Raw genomic sequence first — 16,431 nt, forward strand, 5'->3', positions numbered from 1 at the left:
GGGTCTCCAGCGGCTCTTGCGTCTCGAATATGAGATGATTCCTTTTCGAGGTGCTCCCTTCCCTACAGTGTAGAATGGTGGATAATTGGGCGGAGGTGAGATGTCCTCATTTGTGATTCCCGCTGCGCATGATGTGGCGACGGACAATACATCGCGAGACTCGAAGGCTCGTCGAGAGGTTTGGACTCCCGCTGCGCTGCGCAAAACGCCCCAGACTCCCCCCGTTTCTGCATCCTCTCAGGTTTCCAGGTCCCGCCTGGCCGCCTCCCGGGTACTCCCCGTTCTCCCGCACTACATAGACCCGTCAAGCGAGGCATCCAAATTCCTGCATGACTCCAGCGCAGCTAGTAGCAGTGAGCAGATCTCAGGCAGCTGAGAGGCCCAAAGGAGGGGGACAAACACAATGAACCTAAATCATATCTAATCTAGCCTGTCACTGGACTCTACATATAGTCTGCAGGAGTAGGCGTACCTTGTGGCCAGTCCACGGGTCTGAGGGTCGTCCAGTCACCCAACCCTATTCCACGCGCACTCTCGGGGATCTGGCGAATGGCGGCGGACTACTAGTTCTGGGGACGGAACGAGTCATTGTTAATATACGTTCAGTCGTACAAAGTTATAGACACAGCACATAGGCATACGCACAGCGATGTCGGGTGGTGAGGCGACAGCAATCCAGGGCGACTTGCTTGTGGAGCAAACGAGGGGACATAGCAAATTACTTGTGCGCCTCAAGAGAAGAGGTGGAATGTACAGGCCAAGCCCCAGGTCTGACCAAGTCTACGGAAAGCCGTGCGTGACAAACGATGAGCTCAACGTCGGCGTATGTAAGCGGTGTTTATCATCAACAAGTGATCTAGTGAGTGCCTTCCAAGTTACAGTACCTAGCTAGCCAGACATGAGATCTGAGATCAACTGATTTACAGGCTCTGGTCAAAGTGATGCCATCTCGGTCCAACCAGCACAGAGCAAGCACTTTGTCGAGCAGTAAGGTCAACGCCCTTTTTAACCACGCGTCGAATCGAACCCAAAGAAATATATGTGAGACGATGGCCGAGAATGACCGATGATACACGAGAGAAACTCCGCTTTGTTGGTCTCGGAAGCGGATATCAGCGACGCCGGGAATGCGACGAAGGTTTTATTTGCGACGGCTGCGTGTCTTCTGCTTTGCGCTCTTCGTAAGCCTGGTTTCATTCCCGAGAGATCAAAAGCGTAGGTGGCATCAGCGCCCCGCCACTACATTTTAGCACGCCGCACGCACCGCAAAGTAATCCCTCCTCTCGCCCCTGGCGATCCCTCTGCAGAGTGTGAGGTCAAGTTCAGTCAGGAAGCGATTCTTGACCAGGATGGCGTCCACGCGTTCGGGACTTGCGTGCGACCCCGCGAGATCGAGACGGCGTAGCGCTGTGCAACCTTGCTCGATGGCGTCCAGAACCTCGTCTTGAACGTCAGCGTGGATGATCAGCTCCTGCAGCGTGCAGCGCGCTTGCCTCACATCCCGTTTGCTCCCTGAACTCAACGCGTGCACCCCGTCCACCCCTTCACCCTCCTGCTCCTCCTGGCTGTCCACAGCGAATGGCACGTCTTCCACTCCAATTGTGATACCGCCCAGATCTAAGCGCCTACAGACGCGCCCAACGTCGCGCACGAAACGGTGCATCACTTCTTCTTCAAAGGCGTTTCCGCGAACGATCGCTCCAGAGCGCGAGCCGAGGCGCGCATTCGCAGCGAGGCTGATGCGATCCATTAGGGGTCGGAATGCCGCTGCCCCTGCAGAGCTTTGCGTCATAATGCTCGCGCGTGCGCGTAGCACGGGCAGCAGAGCCGTGCGTACCGACTCGAGCGCTTCGGCAGATAGACCGTGTTCTTCGAGCCGCCGGGCTGAGTCTGGATGCGAGAGCGACATACGCATGTCGTCAAGAACGAGCGTCTCCAAACGGCAGTCCGACACGCTCCAATCTGGCGAGGAGGCTGTTCCTGCAGAGTCGGAAGCCGGATGAAGACACAGCGCATGGATGAACTTGTGGAAGGATGACGGGTAGCACAGCAAACCAGAGAGCACCAGCTTGCGTACTCGTGTAGGGCTCCGCATGGAACTTATGTCCGAAGGTGCTACGGACGCCTGGCCTTCGTAGCCAGGAAGGCCGAGTGCGAGGGCAAGCAAAGCGAAATTGCCTCTGTGCGCGATCTGAGTGTTCGCAATGTTGATGTTCTCAATGCTTTCAGCGCAGAGCCAGAGAAGACTGCTGATAGCTACATCTCCGATGGCTGTTTTGCGAGCCTTCAGTGTGCGCAGCTTGGCAAGCGGCACGAATGGTGGATCTGCTTTGGAGGCGTGCTCTTTGCACCTCTGTAGAAGCGCGATAACGGTCTCATCGTTCAGACGCTCGACACTGGAGACCTTGAGAACCTCAAGCTGCGCTCCGGCACCTTTGATGAGTTCCTCAAGGCCTTCGGGACCAATATCCGTGTGGTCAAGGTTGATGGACTTGAGCACGCGCCCACAGCCCGATGAGGACGACACGAGGGCTGCCATCGCTGATGCGCCGATGCCGACACAGCCACGCAGACTGACGGTCCTCAAATGCTGCCCGGATCGATAGGCCCGAAAGAAGCCTCCAAGTGTGCCAGTCGAAATACGAGTGAGGCCCTCTAGACGCAGACTACGGAGCGCTTGTTGCGCCGCAGCAGTGCTATGCCCAGAGCAAGATGCATTCCCGTCGAAAGAAGCGTCAAGCGAAGCGCTGCTGTTGATCGTTGCTGACCCAGGAGCAAGGATCAGGGACAGGAGGGTGGCAGGCCACCAGGGGTTGTTACTGAGCGCGTCAATGGAGCTGGTCAGTTTGACATCTTCCCTCCCCAGTACGAAATATGTGGCTAACACGTGCCGCGTGAGGCATCTGGGGTTATGCTGTAGGAGAGCTTCTTGAAGACGAGGAAAGAAGCTCGGCGGCAGATGAGAGCGAAGCAGGTACGCATTGCGCAAGTGCCAGAACTCCTTCGTGACAAGCAGATGCCATTCTCGTTGCAGTCGTTCGTGCTGTGTGATTCGCAGCCCGTCACCATCTTGCCGCCCATGGCGTCTGCTCTTTCCTCCAGTCCCTGAGCTACTTTCACTGACAGTCTCGCCAGCGTAATCTTGGTCCGCCCCTTCATCGTAATTGAAGAGTCCTGTCCGTGCTCTGTACTTTGGTGGTGGTTTTCTGACTGCCACCCGCGCCTTTTCCAATATGTTTCCCGCCCCGTTCGGCCCGTTTCTTTCCTTCTCTTTCTGTTCTTCTTCGCCTGCTATCGGTCTCTCGACGCCTAGAGGCAATACGTGCGAGTCAAATCGATGCGCTGCGGCACGAATGCACATGTCGGCGAGCGACAAAGGCTCTGCTCGGGGAGAGAATTGAGTTGTCGGCGCGAAGTGCCTCTCATCGATAGTGTATGGCAAAACCCTAGAAGATATAGCAGATGTGCGCGGCTGAGGTCCGTACAGGGACTTGATAGCGTCTTCCTTGTCGGCGCTGCCAAGAATGTCTTCTGCACGGATCGAGAGCTTCTCCTGCGGCAAACTGTTGTGGGTTACTTTCCGCCTTTTGTTTGACGATGATGCAGATCTGTGCATTCCATAATTCCCAGATGTTCCAGACTGCGTTCTCTTGAATCGACTTTGAAGGGAGGAGGACGATGGCAACGAGGTTGAAGAAGGGTTGGTGGTACCAGGTGCTTTTCGTATCACCTTGGTCACGACCACAGCGGGAGGTGGCTGTTTTCCCTTCGTCATGATGGCAGCGCAGCACCCTCAGACGCAGTCCAAATGGTTCAACACTGGATGTAGTATCAATATATCAATCTTAATCGTTTTGGATTCTCTAGCCCACAGGCAATGACATGGAATATGGTTTCTGGAGCACGGAGCTACCAAGAGTGTACTTCTTTCTGATGTCAGAAGTCTTCACGTCTCCAACGATGCTTTCCTCAGGCATCGGTAAACTAGGGTTGGGTTTTTGTTCAAGGCCCTTGTGCAGCTGATCGACGGTAGCGTGCGGCTGTGCGACTTCGCGCTGTATGTGAAGATGTACGCGGTACGCCATATTTGAAGTGTTCTCAATGTCTGCAGTGTGCGTACATGCAACGGCCGACACAGCTGATGCTGTTCTTTGTGATGCTGATCTTTGTACATGCAACGCCGCTTTAAATCCTGGCACACCTAGGAGAGAGAAGGATGTCCAAGGGTAGGGCAGAATGACGGAAGACAACTTGGTGAGGTCGTGGCGTCCTTGCCTGCTGCCGGCCATTGCACAATTGGGTCTGACCCTATGACGCCTGCCCATACTCCAGCTCTCTGCAGAAGAGATGCAGCTTTTCGGTGACATCTGGTCGCTATGTGAATCATGGCATGCGTTTGCGGCACAGCCTCGGCGGGAGCTCTCCGAGCTCGAGAGGCTTATCAAGGAGAAGGAAAAGATGATCGAGATGATCGAGCAGAAGATCTCGAACGATATCAGCAACCGACTCCATCGAAGCAAGCATCCCGACTTCATGAAGGCGGAGATATTCAAGCAGGAGCGCAACAAGCTGGTAGACCAGTTGAACATGAAGAAGAGGCCCGTGGGCGAGCGGCAAAAGCACAACGTCGCCAAGCTGGTCACGATGATGGGCGAGATCCGCAGGCTGTATCGCGAAGCGTGCGAGGAGGCGGTAGCCGCAAGGGAGAACGTGCTGCGCGCCAGGCTGCCTGTCGAATCGACGCAGCTCGCCTTGCAGAACCAAACATATGAGCGGAACCACCTGGTTGCAGAGGTCGAGCGATGTAGAGCATTCAGGTAGGTCGTACTCTACCGAGGGGCTGACGCACCGGCCCGAAGGATTCTCAATGAAGCTGATGCCCGCGCCCTTTACCCGGATGCTGCACTCAGGTCAATATATCAAGATGCTGAGCTGCACACTGTCGACGAGTTCTTTGCTCTCGCGCCGCCAGAGGAGACCGATCCGAGCGTGGTTTACGACGAGCACTCTACGATGATCGCGCGGCTAAAGTTCGAACTCTCCGAGCGCGAAAGGTGCGTCCACCAGCACCTGTTCCGCCGGTATCCCCGGAAAGAATACACGTTCCAGAATATTTGAGCTGACCTGCGAACGTTTTGTACGTGCACAAATCTACAGACTAGCCGTGGAGCAGAAAGCGCTGCTGGCCGAGAAGGCCGAAGCGTCGCGGATCGCCAAGCAGAAGAAAGCAGGCCTGATGCGCCTCGAGCCGGACCTTGCAAACATCATCAATGCAGCCAAGCCGATCGGCGAAGCGTTAGACAAATTTCTTGCTTGAGAGGGATGCAAGCTCCTCGGTCGCCTCATTCCGTGCAGCCGAAGCGCTGTGTCGGCATTTCATCTGTACTTGTATCCATGGCATTGTAAAATATCGACTCATTGCACAAGATTCCAGGACGGCGGCGCAGGTTTGGGGTAACAGCTTCTTGGCCTTGACATCCGTACACAGTATGCATTGGAAAAATCAGTAAATGAATAAGAAGATAAGATGCAAAAGATTCCATTCCATAACGTATCCATGATCCCTGCGTGCTGCCATGCTAATAAAAGAGTTCATCCATCCAGACATCCATTCCAATCATCTCTCCGTCGATGCGTCGGTGTGCTTGAGCCAGTGTATGCCGCACATTCCGCATTCAATGCACCAAGTCGTCGTGATATAATGAGAATGCCAAGGAGAAATCCAAGCGAAAGATCGAAAAAGTGCATCGCGATCGCCTCACCCGGCCCGCGCACGCTGATCGACAATCTAGCGTTCTCTGCATTCAGATTCAGAAGGGCAAGACAGCCGCGGCGCCGAGGGCGGCAGCCGCGAGTACGGCAGCGGCGAACGCCGTCGCGCCACTGCTGACGGTGCTCCTGTCCGCGGCGTTAGGGGAGCTGCTTGCGCGCGTTGAGCTCGCCGCGGGTGCGACGATCACCGTGTTGGTGCTCAGGCTGGGTGGGGTGAATGCCGCGAGACTTATCGAGGACGCCGTGACGGTCGAGGTGCTGACAAAGACCGAGGTGCTGGTCGATAAGGTGGAGGACGAGCTACTGGACGAACTGCTGGACGAGTTGTTACCGTTGTGGTTGTCCGCCATACCACCCGAGGGAGGGTTCGACGTCAAGCCGTTCGATGGAGACGGCTGTGCCTGGCAGTTGGATGTTGCGGGTGGCGGGTGCGCTGCAGGCGTGGAAGGCTGGCCTTGGTACTGTATGCGAGAATAAAGGGGTATGTCAGTCGGCCAACCCCTCCGTTTCAAGCGCAGAGGGAAAAAAGAGGTACATACGAAGGTCGACTTGAAGTTGTTGTAGATACCAGGTGGGTCGCCTGCATCACCTTGGCAGTCGTCGAAGCCTTGCTCGTTGTATGCTAAGGCGAGAAAAGAAAGCATGAGGTGCGCAATATACATGAGCGCCGGTGCTAGCACAAGCGGTCATGGAGTGCATCATTTTGAGACTTACCGTTGGTCGGCATCACCCAGTTGCAGCCCATGACATCGTAGATGTGCCTGCGGGTAAAAAATGTGCAAGTGGCGTAAGCACGCAATTCCGCAGGCGCAAGAGCGTCAGTCGACTTACTGGCACAGCTGTGCCTGGTACTCTCCAGAGCCAGCGAGGCAGGCGCGGAAACAGAACTGATTGGACGAGATGAACTGCATCCACTCCATGCTCTGCCGGTACCCGCCGCCCATGGCGTTCGAATAGACAAGGCCGCCGATCGGGTTCCCGTTACCGTCAGCGCCGTGCGGGTCCAGCTCGCCGCCCGCGTCGCCAGCCGCGACTCCGATGCGCGTCAGGTCCCCGGTGCCGACAACCTGGACGAAATATGGCGTTTTCACAAAGTGCGAAGAGGTGATCGTGCCGTCCGGAATCAGGCGCGTACCGTACCCAGACTTGGTGCAGTAAGAGATCTCGTACCGTTCCGACTCGCCGATCGTGGCGGTGGAAGGTGGCGTGAAGAGGCAGAAGTCGTCTGCAAGATCATATAACAAATGGTCAGCACATTTGAATCGAGCTCGTTCATTTGACCACAGGAAGAACAATGCCCATCGTCTCAGCCCGGCCTGGCGCGACCGAGCCCAGGCGAGAGCACATGTCGCTCGCTCTATGTCTCACCAGCAGAGTTGATGTAAGCAGTCTGACAGTTCGAGTTGGCGCTGGATGCGCCGAACTTCTGCGTGCACTGGTTGGTACCGGTCTGACCAGGCTGCCACGTGTCCGGTGGATTGTTGACGCTGAAGCTGGGCTGCTGCTGCGCGGCGGCGAGCGTAGCGCTCGTCGCTGCCAGCGCGGCCAGCGAGGTGGCGATGGCGGAGTACTTGGTGTTCATCTTTCAGGATGGTGCGTTGACTTCCTTGTCGGCGCGAGGGTGGGCGATCCACGATGATGCTGGTTGGTGAGATAGGGGGGCAGAGGGAAAGAGAATATTACTAGGCGCGTCTGGATGGAATAGCTGTGGTCCAAGTGTGGGGAGATGAAAATGCGCTCGGCGCGTAAATGCTATGTATGTAGTTAGTATAGCAGCCGGGAAACTGGTACGCGTCGCCGCGGCGATGACCTGCCTTATAAGGTAGGATGAGCCGAGGTTGGGTGTAAGGAGGCGTGCGCAAGTTGAAGCGGTGTGGTCGACTGGACGTTGAGCTGCCAGTCTCCCTTTATAGACGAGGATGGATCCTTCACCATCGTGATCGTCATGCGACCGCGACCGCCCAGTCTACGATTCCCCTTTTTTGTCTAACTTCTGTTTCTTCACGGGTGTGTTGGGTGTGTTTCCAACACCGTTCTGGGTCCTGGCTTCGGTGTTCCTGCTTCTCTGTCTCTTCGGTGCCTTTCCTTGGAAGTGCGGTGTGGGAGGACATCCACAGCACACTGCTTCAGTCGCTGCCTCCCCGCTACTCCGCCATCGAAGGGGGTTGGTAGCTAGCGGGAAAAGAGGCTTGTGAGAACGTTCTGTGTGCACAGAGCTTGAGACAATCAAGCGAGGGGACTGCCGTGAGTCAGGCTTGGAGAGATCAAGTCTCATACAATACGAAGGTGTCCCATGGTAACCCAAACGGGGCTCGGGATCCCGTGGATCGTGACGCCGTCGCCACGCTGGCTAGCCTTGCTCTCGTTCTCACCGCGTCGCCGCTCTGCTGACGCGGTGGCCCGCCGCGCACCCAGTCACACTGTCATTACTAGCCGCACGCCCAAGGTGGATATCTAAAAGGTACGGTGCAACCGCCCCCGCTTAACACTCAATACCCAATACTAACCACAACCCAGCCCGCTGCTTGTGAAAAAGCCCGACAGCCGGCACGCTATTGCGCTCGTCTCTGTTCGCTGCTGCACTCGTGGCTGGTGTGTAGCTGCCCTCAAGCCACTGAGGGCTTGTAAGACAGCCTGTCGGCGTCGGGCCCCGAAGGCTTCTGCGTATGGGAGCGGTGTTTCGTGACGAGGCCTGCTCAAATGTATCAAGCTGTGAGAGCATCAAAGCAGGAAACAGTCCGACTCGTCTTGAATTGCAAGTCAGACTTTTGCTGTCTGGAGTAGAAAAGAATACACGAGGCTACACACAATTCACAATGCTCATGTCGTTTTCAAAAGACAGGTGGAACTAGTGCAATGTTCAATAACAAGTTTGTAATGACAGAACAGTACATGCGGGGTGCGTGTGATGTGATATACGTTTACATAGTGTGCGCGTCTACGATTAGGCCGTGATGGGGATGCTCAAAATGCCTGGGGGACAGTGGGCATGCCCTCAAAAATCCACGGACTGTGCAAGTTTTGCTACATAGGGGCGAGGGAGGTGGGGCGAGCAGCGGGTATCAGTCAGTCTGTGGTCTCGTTATCCAATGTACACTCGGGGTACATCTGCTCACCCCTCCTTAGTGCGTCCGTCTCTTTGACGATCGCCGCATTGTGCTTGTCGAACAGCTCGACAAACGGCCGCAGGCTGGTATGGTCCCACGCGTGAACGTTAGGGTCGACGATCCCTCCGTCCTGTTTGTGATGCTTGCCGTCGCGCTTCAGCTGGCGGATGTACGCGTCCTGCTCACGCAGCAGCTGCGCCACCGTTGGGCAGTCCTTCTCAGGGTCGAACACATGCACCGATGACACGTCCAGCGGCACGCACACGCGCCCCGTCGCCGGGTGAACGACAAACGGACTCTTGAGAAGGTGGTTGAGGTGCTTAGACACTTCCGCATCGATACGCGGGTACGTATATTGCAGGATGATGTCCTCGCAATACGGCTTCCACACCTCTTCCTTCTTCTTTGCATGTGCCATCACGTCCTGCCACTTCTCCAAGCTGCTCTTGCTGCCCTTTGGCCCGGCAGACTCCCACTTGGTCCTTAACTTCTGGATTGCTTCCGTCTCCTTGGGCGGCAGCAGCGCGAGCAGGCGCTCCCAGCCTTGCTTGTCGCGGAAGCAGTCCTGGTCGCGCAGTACCACCTCAGCGAATGCAATCGACAGAGGCCCAGGCGCGCCATCCTGCCCGAGCGCACGCCGCAGCGAAGGATGTAGAGAACGCCCCGGCATTCCCGCACCCGTGTCCACTTTCTTGTTCTGGTTGGCGCTGCCGCGCACGACTTCAAGCCAGCCAACGATGGCCTTGCGCGCGTCATCCGCGAGGCTGCACGCGCTCCGGTCCGACACCCAGCAATGGATACCACGCCGACCGGAGTAGACCCAGAGCAGATGCTTGAAGCCAAAGTCGTTGCGTAGCGCGTCTTCCAGCACTTGCACCGCCACAGCGATGAATGCCCAGCAGCGCTTGCAGATCCCTTTGCCTGTGCAGCACGTGCGTATCTCGTCGTAGTCTGTCATGTCGATATCAAAGACTAACTCGCGGAACTGGGGCCTGAATGAATTCTTACTTGCGTTCTTTTTGTCCTTTGGCTGTCCGCGTCCAAAGGGAAAACGTCAGTGACATTTGGCCTGTAGAGATGCAAACCTTGTTCCAGACACACCTACCTTTCCGCTGTATACTGGCCCGATCTCGAACCTTGCTGGATTGAGACGCACCACCTCTTTCTGTAGCTCCTGCCAAGTCCCAAATGAGTTGTATCGCAGGTAGGCGTCGTTTTGCAATGTGAATGCGAATTCGCGGTGGTCGAATAGCTTTCCTGGCCGTTGCACAAGGTCATGATTCAGCCAAGTGAAGAGACTCTTCCATGGCAGCAGGAAACGATAGAAGGCAAGCATCGCCATTGTGTCTGTCGATTCTCGCTGGTCCATTCTGGTGCAGGAGGAGGCGGAAGCAGCCCCGCGGCGTCAGTAAAGCGCATGATGGTGCAGCTCGCCTTCGATCCCGAATAAAAAGAGGAGCCACGCAGCTCGACACTCACGCTCTCTCATCAAAAGCCGCCATGACCGCATCCATCTGCTCGTCATCGCCTTCCCACTCCATGTTGATCGGGTCCGGTCGTGCCGGCCCATACGGCGGTGCAACGGCTGCGACTGCGGCGGCTGCCATGATGCCTTTAGCCAACCTACTTTCCCGTCGATGCAGAAAGTGATCCAGAACCAGGACTGTGGCCAATATACCAAGCTCTCATTGGCTTGCAACAGAGCATACCAAGTGTGTAACCTGTAAATTGGATGTCCCTATCGATGAGATCGATGTAACTTTTGTCTCGCGCGGGGTGTCGTGAGGAGTCTCAATGAGAAGACGCGTCGCGTCATAATCTATGGCGGAGGGCCTGTGTGGCGGGCGAGGCGAAGACACGCGACGCGTGTCGCCCACGGGAATAACTGAGTCTCCAACACCGATTCAATTGATCCTGCATGTCGACCAGAGAGGGCAGGCGGGGACAAAGGGCAGCGTACAGAAAGGAGAGACGAAATGATGCAGATGGGCCAGGCGCAGTGACTATGGTACATGACGTATAGGACAAGGAGCCTGTGTGGCCCCCCCTTGGCCAGTGTACGGGTAGCGCGCGACCGACAGAACATCGATGAGTGATTACGATGCTCGTCCAAACACGTCTGGAAGTTTCTCTTCGAACGCCACAAGGCGATCCACCAGCTTCATGTCTGCAATAAAGGATGATAAACATCATATTTTCATTGAATGGTCAGAGAAATGCATTTATGCGAAGCCGTGAAGCAAGAGCAGAGAACGACTCACCTAGTTCTGGCCCGGTCATCTCGATCGTGCTGAACTCCTGTAGCACGTCACCAGACTTGCTCACTTTTCCAATGATCTCCACATATTGCAGGTTAGGCCAGTCATGCTCTCCCAGCTTGAGATCCAAAAGGAATCCACATGGTCAGTATTGTGCGCGATAGGAGACTCAGGCGAGGTCGTCACGTCAAACCGACAGTCGATAGTTGCCAGCGCTCTCACATTAGCTATGCTGACTTCGATCAGTCCTTCATCCGAACTCTTTAGCATGACGACATTTCCTTCTACCTGTTGAATCCGAAAAAAAAATCAGCCGACTCAAGCGCTGACAAACATGCGGGAGCGCAGAGAGGCCCCTTGTAAACGACACAAGACTTACACGTTCAACCTTGCCAATCACCCGGACTGTCCTGCCGGCAAATGAGCCCAGTCGGGCTGAGTTGATGTGCGGTGTCGCCCCTGTATCCATCTTTGGCAATGCCTCTGTATATCCCCCAGCTTTGGCTCAGCTAATTTCGAAGACAACTGCAAATACTAATTGACTCCACTTTCAGATGAGAGTCAGATGAATACATTGATGCCTTAGTGAAGGGATCAGTGAGCAAACGAACATGTGGCCGCGCGGCGGTGGGGACTGGGGAGCTGCCAAGTGGATGAGCATACACTTGTAGAACATCACCGAGCTATAAGACCCATGCATCTACAACGCCATGTTTCTGGGTATTCAACAATTTGTGTCTGACGACACCTCGCCATCATTCAAACGTCACTCCTGATCACGAGAAACGCATTGCCCGGCGGGTAAACAAGCAAGCACTATGGCCCTTACAAAAGAGCAGCGAGACACCTTGCTGCTCGCTGCCCAAAAGGCACGGGACACGAGCTACTCGCCTTACAGGTACGTTCCCTCTCGCGCTCCTCATCATGCTTTTTCGTCGCTGATGGAGGATTCTTTCTCACTCCTCCTCATCAGCAAATTCCGAGTGGGGGCAGCTCTTCTCTTGCAGTCGGGGAAAATCATTCCGGGTGCCAATGTCGAGAACGCTTCCTACGGTGGGTGGTTGAACAAAGGGGGCTATCAACCGCTCATCGATGATCGCACCCATGGCTGACAATGCGTCTACTTTCCCTCTCCTATTTTCCTTTCGCGACCCCGCGTTTCCACACGAAACTCAGGAGCTGCAATTTGTGCAGAGAGAACAGCCATGGTCACCTATGTGACCTCTACGCTCTATCAGGCGACGCCGCGGGACAAGATCGTCGCCATCGCCGTCTCCTCCGACCTCGATAGTCCATGCAGCCCCTGCGGCATTTGCAGGCAGTTCATCCGCGAATTTACAAGCCTGGATACGCCAATCCTGATGGTGAATACCAGCTGGAAGCCTTCATCTACAAGCGGCAATAACACTGGCACTGAGGGCGGCGGCCCCATCGAGACAGCGGAACACCTTGAAGATCCATATGAAGGCAACGTGCAGCCCGCAACGGTTGGGAGCGAGAAGGGCGTGACCGTCATGACGATAGAGCAGCTACTGCCTCTCTCCTTCGGGCCTGATGCCTTGGGGAAAGATCGTAGCCATGCATGAAGCACGTGAAGGATCCAACGTTGCACAGCGACCGTTGGGCCCAAGCAGACGCCGCCGCAGAATCTGAACCATCTGTAGCATACAACAGCGAGATCGTAGGGATACAGTAAATGAGCTACTCCGCACATGCGATAGATGGCACGCTTCGTTGCAATCAGTACCGCAGCCAGCCATACTTTGCGGCTTTCTTCTCCTTCTTCCGTTCCCTGAACCTGGCGAGGTCCTTCTTCGTCAACCTCTTTTTGCCCTCCCTCTCTTCCTCCTCTTCCCTCCGTCTTTTCTCCAAGTCCTCCTGCCAAGCTTTCGTGTCGAAGAAAGCTTCCATCTGCCGATTCGCCTGGGACGCATGCGTCATGCGCGTCGGATCGTACTGCCCACCAGCGCCCAGCGTGGCCTGTGCTTGTGGAACAAATTTTCCCTTTCGAGCGTCAAAGTGCCCGACGGTACGGTATGATCCGCCTGCCGAGACTGCGCCAGCTGAGAGTGATGATGATAGCGAGGGGTCGAGGAAAGCCAAATCTGAGTCTATTCCCGTCAATTGCTCGAATATCTCGCCCTGAGACGGAGCTGCATTTGACGAGGCGCTGGCGTCGGCTTGCGCGCCTGGCTCGTGCAACTGCTGACCGTCAGCAGTAGGTTGAGCTGAGCTCGACGAGGTCAAGGGATTGATCCAAGTCGTCTCATTTGTCGCCGAGTTCCAAAAGTAATACGCGCCTCGAGACGGGTCCCAAACTGCCGCAAGGGTACGTCATCAGCTTCAAGATTTCGGCAAAACAAACTCCGAAGTGTAATGATGCCCACCTGCTTGCCATGGATGCCCTTGAGGTTGCCTCCCGTCTCCGGGGCTTTCTGAAGGAGGCTCTTCCTCTTCTGGCAATGGCGGTGCCTCATCTTCATCTTCTCTGGGCAATGATGGTGGCTCGTCTGGAAGTGGAGGCGGCCCTTCGTCTTGCGCTTCGCTAGTATTTTCGTGAGGCAAAGGTGGTGGTTCGTCTGGGAGCGGGGGCGGTCCCTCATCTTCCGCGTCTGGGTCGTCTACGCCCGTGTCACCCGCTGCGGGTGGAGATTGAGCAGAGTCTTCCCGTGAGCGGTTTGGACCCCACTTGGAGCCATGATTTGGCCCTATTCGATCGTGTTCGTCGCCCGAAGTGGATGCTTCACCATCTTGAAACGGGGCCTTGCCCTTGCCCTTCGATGCTGCCGCTTCTCGGGAGGCCATGCTGCTGATATGAAGAAATTCGGAACGAGCTATCGGTTTGGCTCCTTCCCTTGATCGATGCTGTTCACACCCAGGCTACCGGTCCTGAGACGTCCAAGCCATCCAACATACATCGACTTGAAGGGACGCATGAGGTCGAGGACTAAAATGACGAAGGGAGGCTGAGTGGATGACCGATGACTTCACTTCTGCTTGTTGGGCGGGATTGCGGCCTGGTAATTCATCACTGGGCTCAGACAGGTTGCAGTTTTTTGGCAGTTCCGCCCACGAGGTGAAGTGAATTGTGGAATATGTCCCTGTGGTCTCTCTGCTCTGCTTTTCAAACCTCCTGGTCAGGTTGGATCCATCTCTTCTAGACCAGGTGTTTCAAGTTCCAAAACTCATGCCCCCGCTTGCTAGCCGGCCGCAGAGCTTGCAGAGAAGGTCACATAGTCCAAGCAACAGTCAGCAGACTTACCGCTCGCGGACATTTCCGGATTCCCAGGCTGCCAACGAACGGAGCCACGCTGTTGCACCCGTTCGCCCACAATACTTTTTATTTTCAGCAGGGGAGGGCTGTGGTCTGCAGTGCGCGGAACCATTCGCTCTTCCTCCAGTCGATTGCTCTCGGTACCTTTCAGTGTGTCTTGGGCGGCACCGGCTCCGACCATGACTTCTGTCGCGCATGCAGTGGCAGGCTTTACCCATGCCAATGCCTCGACGTCGTCGTTGGCTGACTCCTTGAGCAGCCTGCAGGGATCGAGCAGCGGCAGCCATGTCTCCTCTTCGCTGGGCACTGAAGACACAGCCATCCCAGACCTTGAATCCTTCCCACCAAGCGGCGTTCCAAAGCACGAGAAGCTGAGCGGCTACGAGTTTTACCGCTCTATTGGTTCGCCTCGCAAGATCGTTGCCCCGATGGTAGAGGGCTCCGAATTGGCTTGGAGGGTACTCAGCAGGCGGCTTGGTGCCGATCTATGCTACAGTCCAATGATCAACTCCAAGATGTACGCTGGTACAGCAAAGGGGAAAGCGCGACCTGCTTTCCGCGAGAACAACTTTTCAAAGAAGCACGCCGAAGAGGGTGCGAGTGCGATTACGCGAACCGGGAACGCAAAGGACACTGATCGGCCACTGATCGTGCAAGTGGGTACGCATGGCTTTTCCGTCACTTCTAGGATTTACTGACAGTATTCCCCGCTTATTCAGTTCTGTGGAAACGAACCGGCTCTCCTTCTCGAATCAGCGCTGGACGTCCAAGATCACTGTGACGCCGTCGACCTGAATCTAGGCTGTCCGCAAAACATTGCCAAGCGCGGTCATTACGGTGCATTCCTGCAAGAGGACTGGTCACTCATCTTTTCGCTCATCAATACACTCCATCTGGAGCTCAAGGTCCCTGTTACGGCCAAAATGCGTGTTTTCCCAAGCGTGGAACGCACTGTGGCATATGCAAGGATGCTCGAACGAGCAGGCGCACAGTTTATTGCGGTCCATGGCAGGACGAGGGAGATGAAAGGGCACAAAACCGGCCTCGCGGATTGGAAGAAGATTGCAGCTGTCAAGCAGGCCGTAAAAGTGCCGGTGTTCGCTAACGGAAACGTCCTCTACCCAAAGGATGTCGAAGATGTCCTGCGAGTTACCGGAGCTGATGGCGTCATGAGTGCTGAGGGCAATCTATACAATCCAGCTATCTTTGAGGAAAAGTCATTCTCCTCTGAGATGGAAGACTCAGCAGATGCAGGGCCCTCGAGGCCACCAATTGTCAAGCCTGTTGCGCAGTTTCCATTCATTCCCGATCTGTGCGACGAGTATCTCGACATCATCGTTGCGCTCAAGACCCCAGCCTCGCCACCAGCTTGCAAATCTCACATGTTCAAGCTCGCGCGCCCTGCACTGGAAGTACACCCAGATCTGCGTCGAGTGTTTGGTCAGGCGAAATTGATTCCAAGTGCAGAGGGTGAGGAGCGTGTGAAGGAGTACCGAGCGGCAATCCATACGCTACGGGAGAGGCTCGAGGCAGATATGCAAAAGGAAGAATACCTACGCCCGCCTGAGGTGCCGCGCAAGCACTCAGCTTCGCTCCTCGATGCAGCATCTGACGCAGACGTGAAGCATGCTTCGCTGAACGACGCATCTGATCCGGACCGACCAGCCTACATTCCGCATTGGCTCGCTCAGCCTTACTTCCGTCCGCCCATGCCTCCCGAAGAGCTGGAGAAACAGGCCAAGCTCAAGGAGGCGAAACAGAAGAACAAAGATAAGAATCCTTCCCATGGAAGGCTGATAGAAATCAAGGACGTACAGGCGAGGGCAGATGAGGCAGAGAATCAGGACGAAGACGAGCTGGTGAACGAAGCTGGTCTATCGACCAGCAAACGAAAGCAAGAGGGTGAGGGAGAGGAGGGAGAGTCGGCTGACAAGAAGAAGTTGAAAGTGGGTGCCTGAGAAGGATCACATGTATGGTAGACCGCTCGATGCTGATTCCCACGATATGCATAGGACCTGCT

General features: G+C 55.6%; 8 protein-coding genes across 8 annotated transcripts; 3 read left to right on the plus strand and 5 right to left on the minus strand.

Moving 5' to 3' along the window:
* Positions 1–926: 926 nt before the first annotated feature.
* On the minus strand, positions 927–3,858 carry K437DRAFT_254418 (uncharacterized protein). Its single transcript, XM_013389627.1, has one exon. The coding sequence runs from the start codon at positions 3,773–3,775 to the stop codon at positions 1,247–1,249; it is 2,529 nt and encodes an 842-aa protein (XP_013245081.1). The 5' UTR covers positions 3,776–3,858; the 3' UTR covers positions 927–1,246.
* Positions 3,859–4,644: 786 nt separating this feature from the next.
* K437DRAFT_221051 (uncharacterized protein) lies at positions 4,645–5,118 on the plus strand (the record flags this gene model as incomplete). The annotated part of the gene is made up of 2 exons (XM_013389628.1): positions 4,645–4,817; positions 4,911–5,118. The coding sequence occupies 2 exons, from the start codon at positions 4,645–4,647 to the stop codon at positions 5,116–5,118; spliced, it is 381 nt and encodes a 126-aa protein (XP_013245082.1).
* A 558-nt stretch (positions 5,119–5,676) lies between these two features.
* K437DRAFT_281084 (uncharacterized protein) lies at positions 5,677–7,354 on the minus strand (the record flags this gene model as incomplete). The annotated part of the gene is made up of 5 exons (XM_013389629.1): positions 5,677–6,233; positions 6,312–6,394; positions 6,487–6,533; positions 6,604–6,997; positions 7,141–7,354. The coding sequence occupies 5 exons, from the start codon at positions 7,352–7,354 to the stop codon at positions 5,811–5,813; spliced, it is 1,161 nt and encodes a 386-aa protein (XP_013245083.1). The 3' UTR covers positions 5,677–5,810.
* A 1,273-nt stretch (positions 7,355–8,627) lies between these two features.
* On the minus strand, positions 8,628–10,583 carry K437DRAFT_254422 (prim-pol domain-containing protein). The gene is made up of 4 exons (XM_013389630.1): positions 10,359–10,583; positions 9,985–10,249; positions 8,889–9,909; positions 8,628–8,796 (listed from the first exon to the last, which is right to left on the minus strand). Exons 1-4 carry the CDS (start codon positions 10,484–10,486, stop codon positions 8,768–8,770), a joined length of 1,443 nt encoding a protein of 480 aa, XP_013245084.1. The 5' UTR covers positions 10,487–10,583; the 3' UTR covers positions 8,628–8,767.
* Positions 10,584–10,849: 266 nt separating this feature from the next.
* Positions 10,850–11,691, minus strand: K437DRAFT_254423 (replication factor A protein 3). The gene is made up of 4 exons (XM_013389631.1): positions 11,517–11,691; positions 11,360–11,425; positions 11,141–11,255; positions 10,850–11,046 (listed from the first exon to the last, which is right to left on the minus strand). Exons 1-4 carry the CDS (start codon positions 11,604–11,606, stop codon positions 10,976–10,978), a joined length of 342 nt encoding a protein of 113 aa, XP_013245085.1. The 5' UTR covers positions 11,607–11,691; the 3' UTR covers positions 10,850–10,975.
* A 188-nt stretch (positions 11,692–11,879) lies between these two features.
* K437DRAFT_232612 (cytidine deaminase) lies at positions 11,880–12,838 on the plus strand. The gene is made up of 3 exons (XM_013389632.1): positions 11,880–12,035; positions 12,111–12,190; positions 12,314–12,838. Exons 1-3 carry the CDS (start codon positions 11,956–11,958, stop codon positions 12,721–12,723), a joined length of 570 nt encoding a protein of 189 aa, XP_013245086.1. The 5' UTR covers positions 11,880–11,955; the 3' UTR covers positions 12,724–12,838.
* Positions 12,801–14,033, minus strand: K437DRAFT_25015 (uncharacterized protein). The gene is made up of 2 exons (XM_013389598.1): positions 13,525–14,033; positions 12,801–13,455 (listed from the first exon to the last, which is right to left on the minus strand). Exons 1-2 carry the CDS (start codon positions 13,940–13,942, stop codon positions 12,878–12,880), a joined length of 996 nt encoding a protein of 331 aa, XP_013245052.1. The 5' UTR covers positions 13,943–14,033; the 3' UTR covers positions 12,801–12,877.
* Positions 14,034–14,590: 557 nt separating this feature from the next.
* On the plus strand, positions 14,591–16,369 carry K437DRAFT_220981 (Dus-domain-containing protein; the record flags this gene model as incomplete). The annotated part of the gene is made up of 2 exons (XM_013389633.1): positions 14,591–15,067; positions 15,131–16,369. The coding sequence occupies 2 exons, from the start codon at positions 14,591–14,593 to the stop codon at positions 16,367–16,369; spliced, it is 1,716 nt and encodes a 571-aa protein (XP_013245087.1).
* Between the last annotated feature and the right edge of the window lie 62 nt (positions 16,370–16,431).

This window comes from Tilletiaria anomala (genome assembly GCF_000711695.1).
Source record: "Tilletiaria anomala UBC 951 chromosome Unknown K437scaffold_12, whole genome shotgun sequence".
NCBI lineage: Eukaryota > Fungi > Basidiomycota > Exobasidiomycetes > Georgefischeriales > Tilletiariaceae > Tilletiaria > Tilletiaria anomala.

What these genes read in the sequence shown, in the direction of transcription:
- K437DRAFT_25015 (XM_013389598.1), bottom strand. Translation starts at nt 13,942, where the DNA reads ATGGCCTCCCGAGAAGCGGCAGCATCGAAGGGCAAGGGCAAGGCCCCG. An exon ending in AGGGCATCCATGGCAAGCAG is followed by an intron (nt 13,456 to 13,524) that starts GTGGGCATCATT and finishes CCCTTGCGGCAG; the next exon opens with TTTGGGACCCGTCTCGAGGC.
- K437DRAFT_254422 (XM_013389630.1), bottom strand. Translation starts at nt 10,486, where the DNA reads ATGGCAGCCGCCGCAGTCGCAGCCGTTGCACCGCCGTATGGGCCGGCA. An exon ending in GGCCAGTATACAGCGGAAAG is followed by an intron (nt 9,910 to 9,984) that starts GTAGGTGTGTCT and finishes GGACGCGGACAG; the next exon opens with CCAAAGGACAAAAAGAACGC. An exon ending in GACGGACGCACTAAGGAGGG is followed by an intron (nt 8,797 to 8,888) that starts GTGAGCAGATGT and finishes GCCCCTATGTAG; the next exon opens with CAAAACTTGCACAGTCCGTG.
- K437DRAFT_254423 (XM_013389631.1), bottom strand. Translation starts at nt 11,606, where the DNA reads ATGGATACAGGGGCGACACCGCACATCAACTCAGCCCGACTGGGCTCA. An exon ending in TGATTGGCAAGGTTGAACGT is followed by an intron (nt 11,426 to 11,516) that starts GTAAGTCTTGTG and finishes CGGATTCAACAG; the next exon opens with GTAGAAGGAAATGTCGTCAT. An exon ending in TCGAAGTCAGCATAGCTAAT is followed by an intron (nt 11,256 to 11,359) that starts GTGAGAGCGCTG and finishes TTGGATCTCAAG; the next exon opens with CTGGGAGAGCATGACTGGCC.
- K437DRAFT_254418 (XM_013389627.1), bottom strand. Translation starts at nt 3,775, where the DNA reads ATGACGAAGGGAAAACAGCCACCTCCCGCTGTGGTCGTGACCAAGGTG.
- K437DRAFT_232612 (XM_013389632.1), top strand. Translation starts at nt 11,956, where the DNA reads ATGGCCCTTACAAAAGAGCAGCGAGACACCTTGCTGCTCGCTGCCCAA. An exon ending in ACGAGCTACTCGCCTTACAG is followed by an intron (nt 12,036 to 12,110) that starts GTACGTTCCCTC and finishes CCTCCTCATCAG; the next exon opens with CAAATTCCGAGTGGGGGCAG. An exon ending in TGTCGAGAACGCTTCCTACG is followed by an intron (nt 12,191 to 12,313) that starts GTGGGTGGTTGA and finishes CACGAAACTCAG; the next exon opens with GAGCTGCAATTTGTGCAGAG.